This window comes from Natator depressus, chromosome 6 (assembly GCF_965152275.1).
Source record: "Natator depressus isolate rNatDep1 chromosome 6, rNatDep2.hap1, whole genome shotgun sequence".
Taxonomy (NCBI): domain Eukaryota; kingdom Metazoa; phylum Chordata; order Testudines; family Cheloniidae; genus Natator; species Natator depressus.
The window spans coordinates 13,193,293-13,201,052 of record NC_134239.1 but is presented as its reverse complement, the minus strand read 5'-3'; the positions used below and the strand labels follow the sequence as shown (position 1 = coordinate 13,201,052).

At 46.5% G+C, this 7,760-nt stretch overlaps 1 protein-coding gene across 1 annotated transcript in view; it reads left to right on the top strand.

The window, feature by feature from the left end:
• The first annotated feature begins 723 nt into the window (after positions 1-723).
• The window catches only part of ZFP91 (ZFP91 zinc finger protein, atypical E3 ubiquitin ligase), a 32,420-nt gene continuing 25,383 nt past the window's right edge, over positions 724-7,760 (top strand). The window contains exons 1-2 of the mRNA XM_074954510.1: positions 724-1,061; positions 1,876-1,901. Of these exons, the coding sequence (XP_074810611.1) occupies positions 724-1,061; positions 1,876-1,901 (364 nt within the window). The remainder of the gene's footprint in view (positions 1,062-1,875; positions 1,902-7,760) is intronic.

The following is a 7,760-nucleotide window of genomic DNA, read 5'->3' as shown; positions in this document are numbered from 1 at the left end:
ATTTTGTAACCGACTTTCACCCGCCGCCCGACAAGGCTTTTTTTTTTTTTTCTTAAAGGAGAAGCGACAGCCAAAAAAACTCCTCCCCCGCTCCGGCACCGCGAGTGGCGGGGACGGTGCGGGAGCCAGAGAGGGAGGGTCTCGGGGGCAACCGGCTCCCTCGCGGCCTCTCCCACGGACCAGGGACTCGGGGGGACCAGAGGGGCCCAGGCTGCGGCGGGGGCGGTAGGAACCACGATCGTAACAGCAGAGACTGGGCGAAGCGATTACGCCTGCGCGGTGCGCGCGCGCCCACCCTCCCCCGAGCCGCGCGCGACAGGGGCTCCCGGGCAGAGTGGGTGAAAAGGTCACCGAGTTGGGCGCGAGACGCGACTGTTAATCGGCTGGGGGGAGGGGCGCGCGCCACGGTTGGGCACACCGACAGCGCGCGCGTTCCCGGGGAGCTGTGCTCGCCGATTGGTAAAGGGAGCGGCGCGCGGACTAAGCTAGGTGAGGCTGCTGATTGGCCGGCTCTGGAGAGGGGTGTGGCGTGCCCCAGCCCTTGCTGCTTGATTGGTGGGTGGAGGGGAAAGGGTGGAGTCTTGTTTCCAGCCTGAAGCCGACGGTGCCTCCTAATTGGCTGCAGTTGAGCGGGCGCGGCTGCGTAGGGTGGGGAGGGGCGGTGCGCCGTCGGGGAGGAGCAAGGAGGAGCAACCGCCGCGGCCCCCTCCGCTCGCCGCCCCGATGCCGGGGGGGACTGAGCTGCCGGGGGGCGCAGCGGAGCAGGTGGAGACCCAGGGGCCACCCTCCGCTGCGGTCGGCCGCCGACGCGCCCCCGCCCCCGCCCCCGAGCAGGGGGAGGAGTCTGGGGGCAGCCGAGTGCTGAGGGGAGGCCGAGAGCGGAGCCGGGCCGCCGCCGGGGAGGCTGTGGGGGGAGCCGCCGCCGCCGCCGCTTCCCGCCGCAGGAAGGCTGAGTACCCCCGCCGCCGGAGGAGCAGCCCCGGCGCCCGCCCGCCCGAGCTGCCGCCGGCAGCTGCCGCCCCGCAGGGAGCCGGGGGCAAGAAGGGGACCTCGCGCCCCGTGTGAGTACCGGGCCCGGAGGAGAAACCGGGACATCGTCTCCCTCTCACACTGACGCGGGTGTGGGGGTGGGAAGACTTTGGACCGTCACACACACACACTCGGGCGGGGGGGGAAGGCGGGGCTCTGGGTCTCCCCGTCTCTCTCTCACACATACTGGGGGGGGGCGGCTGTGGGTCTCCCCTTCACTCTCGCGCACACACTGGGGGAGACGGGGAGACTGCTCTTTAGCCTTCTCATAATTTACTTGTACTTCACTTTTCTGTGTTCATGTGCACTCACAGTACAAGAGGGTCTTCTTGGAAGAGTGCAGCCTTTTCCATTCTTCGAAAACTGCATTGCTAGTCAAAGGCATTGAATGAAGATGGTGATAATTTGGCAGATACTTGAGTAGTGCTGGGGAGGAGGGGTACGCTGGCTTGAAAGATGCATGAAGACTCTTGGGCCTTGTCTTTGTGAGAAAATTGCACTGGTTGAGGTTTCAGTTCATGCCTTGGATAGAAGTGTATGACTTTTTCATGTAGACCAGCCTTTATAGCTGTAAGAGTTCTCTTGTTAGGATGGATTTCAAAAAGCATTTTTGTATCACCCTAAGAAAGCCATAGATGTTATTCAGTGGGGGAGGGATGCCATGGAGCTTTATTTGAAAGTGGTTAAAAACCAGCATTTCAAGATAAGGGAACTTTTTTTTTTTCTAGGAACTGCCCACACAGTTTGGAAATTGAGCTCACCTTCCAATTTAATGGGGTTAAATGTTAGTTTGTGTAATATGGCAGCAGAAATCTGTCACTTATATTTACTTTTAATTTCTTTCAGATGTGTGCATAAAGTAGCTGGTAAAGGTAAGATCTGAATGCCTCCTTCATTCTGATTTGTTCCTTATGATTAACCTGTGGCGTCAGAGAAAGGGAGACTTTTCCTAAGGCAGCCTTCCATCTGATGCATCTTCCATTTTAAAATAACATTTCTTGTTTGTTTGGTGTTTAATATTGCAATTAATTGAGTTCCATTCAAGATTGGGGTCCCATTTTGGTAGGCTCCATATAAACATAGTCCTGGACCTGAAGAGCTACAAGGCCCTGGTTCTCAACAGTCTTTGTGAACATCATATTACAGGATCAGGCCCTAGTGCGACACATGAAAGGGAGATGGATGCATTCCAATATATATATTTGTATATGCATATGTATTTGCCTTCTATTGTAAATGTTGTCATCTAGCCTCATCTGCCTCTCCATGGATGACAGTAGGTTTCTTCTAGGTTCTGCAGCAGTAATGACTGAGGAGAGATTTGGAGGAGAAGGTAGTGGCCTAGTGGATCAAATCATGGAGAGCATTCAGTGTGTAAGGGGCAGCATGGGAGGAGTAGAAACATTATGTGCAACAAGCTGACAAATGGATACACAGGGCTGACAGTGGTGAGGCAGGGGTATGATAGAGGCTTACTCCTTCTTCCTCTTGAAGCAGTTTATAAAACAAAGTATTGTGTAGTGTTTGGCAGGCTGAAATGGACAGAGCCTCACAGAATGGAAAATCTCCCAGCAAACTCAGACTGCAGAGACTGTATACATGCACAAACAGCTCAGTTTTCTCTGCTGCAGCGTTCATTTGACTAGAGATGCCCCAAGGTTCTTTGGGCACGAATGCCTACAAATCAAAATTAAACTGATGTGCTGCAACTTTCTATTGGCAGTAGTCTGTGTTGCCATTTGTAGACAGACAAATAAATAGCCAAGGAGGAAAAGGAAGGATTGTAAGATGCAATGTTTTTAACAAGCAATTTGAGCCTTAGATCCCAGGCGTATGGTGAGACCTTAAGAAGGGAGAAACCAGGGGCCTCTTCAGAGTTCAGTCCAGCTGGGTGTTAAAATAAGTCACTCTTCTACCTACCATGCAGTAAATTAATTCTGTGCTGATTTGCAGTGTGTTCTTATGAATTCATTTAGCGTATACACCACTAATACATGTTCACATTTTACTATGTAAAGAACATAATTAGTGATGTGCTTTGAGTTAGTGCCTTCTAGGTCAGAGTTAAGGTTGCTGGAATGTGTAACGGGAATATCATTGCTGTTTTCTGAATGTATGAAGCATAATTGAACATTTATGTAAATTATTTTATCTAGTCACTCCCAATCTATTAAATGTTTAGGCTTTTTTAAGTGATCATGCTGCTAAGTTGGCCTAAAGATTCCACTTTTTTTCAGTTCCTTAAAACTTTCTGAAACTTTTCCATGTTTCAGATAGAAATTTCCCAAGTTTAGTCTCTTTCTAAAGTTTATGTTTTTAAACTTCGTGCGATGAATGCTTTAGCTGCCCTGGAATGTGAAAACGGGGGGAAAATTCTCCATATTGAAATTCTTGTGTTTTTTCTTTATGAACCAGCCCTAAAGCCAAAATGGATAGCTCTATTTCCATGCCAAATTTCAAGCTAACTGAAGAGCTGTGCCTAGCTTTGTTTGATAGGAAAACTTGCTTTGAGTTTTTCGCCTCTTAAAATCCTTTTGTAGCTCAAAGCATGCATGAAAGTAACTATGTTCAGTGATTGAACAGCACCTAGCATAATGGGTTTCTACTGCAGGGCTGGGACCCCAGACCCTATGATAGTACAAATATTATACACTTGCATGTTTCTACTGAGTGAACCTGGGAGTACATGGAAATGTCCAGTCAGCTATATTACTGTGCATTGACAGGGATGCTTGGGGCTGGGGAAATTACCATAGTCTATTTCACCTTAGCTTTATAGTATAGGAAGATGCCAGCATCCTTCTCAGCCACACAGTGTGCAGGAGAGAGGCTCCCACCTAAGATGTGTTGACTAGAATATTTAGGTGACATCTATTCAAATAGTATCAGATTGTGTAACTTACATGGTGTAGTGGCAGTTTTTGCTAGCCAGCAGACCTCTGAAGTCCTGGAGAGCGAAGCTGTTGCATGTTTAAAGATTTAAATCAATAAATGCTAACATTAAGTTTATATGTGGAATTTAACTGTGCGTCCTTATGTACTTGCATTATGGTGGTATTTAATTATCACATACTATTAAATACAATACTGTATATAGCTTTTTTTTATTTAGATCAGTTGTTTTCTACCATTTTTCATTTGCGGACCCCTAAAAAATTTCAAATAGAGGTGCAGACCCCTTTGGAAATCTTAGACATAGTCTGTATCCCCAGGGGTCTGCGGGCCACAGGTTGAAAACTGCTGATTTAGATAAATGTGTACAGCATCTTGTAATGACTGCTTGTCTGCCATACACAGACAAACAGTTCATGAAAATCACTTAGTTGAAAAGTACATAGTAAACCATATGTATACAACAAGCATCTTAGGTATTCAACTGAGCAGAAGTGTAAATTTTCTGCAGTGTATAGGTCATCAAAATGTGTAGCTCAAAAAGCTCTTTATATTTGGAATTGTACTTAGAGGTGCAAGCATCTGTGCTGCAGCTTGCCAAGAAAATGTATAGTTAATGGGTTCAGACAGAATTATTATTATTATTTAATATGTTTCTATCAATAGTGCCTCCAGACCAACCAAGATAAGGGCCTCATTTGTGCTAGGCATTGCACAAACATAGAGGAGTAGCTAACTGCTATCTTGCAGAGTTTACAAAGGGTGGGAGAAGGGATATCACACGCCAGCAGGGTGAACCATGGGATGGCAGAATTATTAAAATAAAACAAGTGAACTTACACTATCAATAAAAAACATAAGGAATTGCTGTGCCAGTAAAACTAGTATTGGGTAAAAGAATAAAAAACGTTAGTGTAATGTGTATCTATGGGCTCATTTACTTCAGTGCGTAGGCACAAAGGTCTGCCTATGTGCACTTGATAGCAAGATTGTGAAGGTTAAGGTTGAAGAAGGTGTGTATTGTATTTCATGATTGATATCAGTCACACATACAAAACTAGCACATAAGAAGGCAGTTAAAGTTACAAAGTCAGCCTTAATTGTTGTATTTCCTGGCTTGTGTGCTTTATCATGCAACTGTAATAGAATCCTAATATATTTTATGGGATGATAGTATTTTCAGATGTTCTTTCACAAGTACTACTTTAGTTTTATTAACTGTTTTTTTCAGTATAATTAGTAAGTCCTTTTTATATAGCTGTTAAATCCTGTCAGTTTTCATAAACCTAATATCCATAAAGTTCTAGACAAACTGTGTACTATAGTTCATGTGCAGTTTCACACGGGTTTAGATATTCTTCTCATGAAAAAATGTTAAAACTGCAGTTCTAACTAAAATGCTACTGGGTTGTAGATTTAATGGTTAAATTTTGATTCTTGCTTTTCCATAATCTCTGAATTGAAAATTGACCTCATACATTGAACCTGTCAGTCATGCAGGTAGTGACCTCTTTAAAGCTACAAAGTAGCTTTCTTTCTAAACCCTGTCTCACCATTGATCTGGCATGAGTAATTGATATATTTTCAGCTAAAATTTTACCTCTAGTTTCTGCCAGAAGCTGAATGTTTTGGAAAGTTTAAGTAAAAGCCTTTCACCAGTAAGAATCATAGAATCATAGAATATCAGGGTTGCAAGGGACCTCAGGAGGTCATCTAGTCCAACCCCCTGCTCAAAGCAGGACCAATCCCCAATCAAATCATCCCAGCCAGGGCTTTGTCAAGCCTGACCTTAAAAACTTCCAAGGAAGGAGATTCTACCACCTCCCTAGGTAACGCATTCCAGTGTTTCACCACCCTCCTAGTGAAAAAGTTTTTCCTAATATCCAACCTAAACCTCCCCCACTGCAACTTGAGACCATTACTCCTTGTCCTGTCCACTTCTACCACTGAGAATAGTCTAGAACCATCCTCTCTGGAACCACCTCTCAGGTAGCTATCAAATCCCCCCTCATTCTTCTCTTCCGTAGACTAAACATTCCCAGTTCCCTCAGCCTCTCCTCATAAGTCATGTGTTCCAGACCCCTAATCATTTTTGTTGCCCTTCGCTGGACTCTCTCCAATTTATCCACATCCTTCTTGTAGTGTGGGGCCCAAAACTGGACACAGTACTCCAGATGAGGCCTCACCAGTGTCGAATAGAGGGGAACGATCACGTCCCTCGATCTGCTCTCTATGCCCCTACTTATACATCCCAAAATGCCATTGGCCTTCTTGGCAACAAGGGCACACTGCTGACTCATATCCAGCTTCTCGTCCACTGTCACCCCTGGGTCCTTTTCTGCAGAACTGCTGCCTAACCATTCGGTCCCTAGTCTGTAACGGTGCATTGGGTTCTTCCGTCCTAAGTGCAGGACCCTGCACTTATCCTTATTGAACCTCATCAGGTTTCTTTTGGCCCAAGCCTCCAATTTGTCTAGGTCCCTCTGTATCCTATCCCTGCCCTCCAGCGTATCTACTACTCCTCCCAGTTTAGTATCATCCGCAAATTTGCTGAGAGTGCAATCCACACCATCCTCCAGATCATTTATGAAGATATTGAACAAAACCGCCCCAGGACCGACCCCTGGGGCACTCCACTTGACACCGGCTGCCAACTAGACATGGAGCCATTGATCACTACCCGTTGAGCCCGACAATCTAGCCAACTTTCTACCCACCTTATAGTGCATTCATCCAGCCCATACTTCTTTAACTTGCTGACAAGAATACTGTGGGAGACCGTGTCAAAAGCTTTGCTAAAGTCAAGAAACAATACATCCACTGCTTTCCCTTCATCCACAGAATCAGTAATCTCATCATAGAAGGCGATTAGATTAGTCAGGCATGACCTACCCTTGGTGAATCCATGCTGACTGTTCCTGATCACTTTCCTCTCGTGTAAGTGCTTCAGGATTGATTCCTTGAGGACCTGCTCCATGATTTTTCCGGGACTGAGGTGAGGCTGACTGGCCTGTAGTTCCCAGGATCCTCCTTCTTCCCTTTTTTAAAGATTGGCACTACATTAGCCTTTTTCCAGTCATCTGGGACTTCCCCCGTTCGCCACGAGTTTTCAAAGATAATGGCCAAGGGCTCTGCAATCACATCTGCCAATTCCTTTAGCACTCTCGGATGCAACTCGTCCGGCCCCATGGACTTGTGCACGTCCAGCTTTTCTAAATAGTCCCTAACCACCTCTTTCTCCACAGAGGGCTGGCCATCTACTCCCCATGTTGTGATGCCCAGCGCAGCAGTCTGGGAGCTGACCTTGTTCGTGAAGACAGAGGCAAAAAAAGCATTGAGTACATTAACTTTTTCCACCTCCTCTGTCACGAGGTTGCCTCCCTCATTCAGTAAGGGGCCCACACTTTCCTTGGCTTTCTTCTTGTTGCCAACATACCTGAAGAAACCCTTCTTGTTACTCTTGACATCTCTTGCTAGCTGCAGCTCCAGGTGCGATTTGGCCCTCCTGATTTCATTCCTACATGCCCGAGCAATATTTTTATACTCATCCCTGGTCATATGTCCAACCTTCCACTTCTTGTAAGCTTCTTTTTTATGTTTAAGATCCGCTAGGATTTCACCGTTAAGCCAAGCTGGTCGCCTGCCATATTTACTATTCTTTCGACTCATCAGGATGGTTTGTCCCTGTAACCTCAACAGGGATTCCTTGAAATACAGCCAGCTCTCCTGGACTCCTTTCCCCTTCATGTTAGTCCCACAGGGGATCCTACCCATCTGTTCCCTGAGGGAGTCGAAGTCTGCTTTCCTGAAGTCCAGGGTCCATATCCTGGTGCTTACCT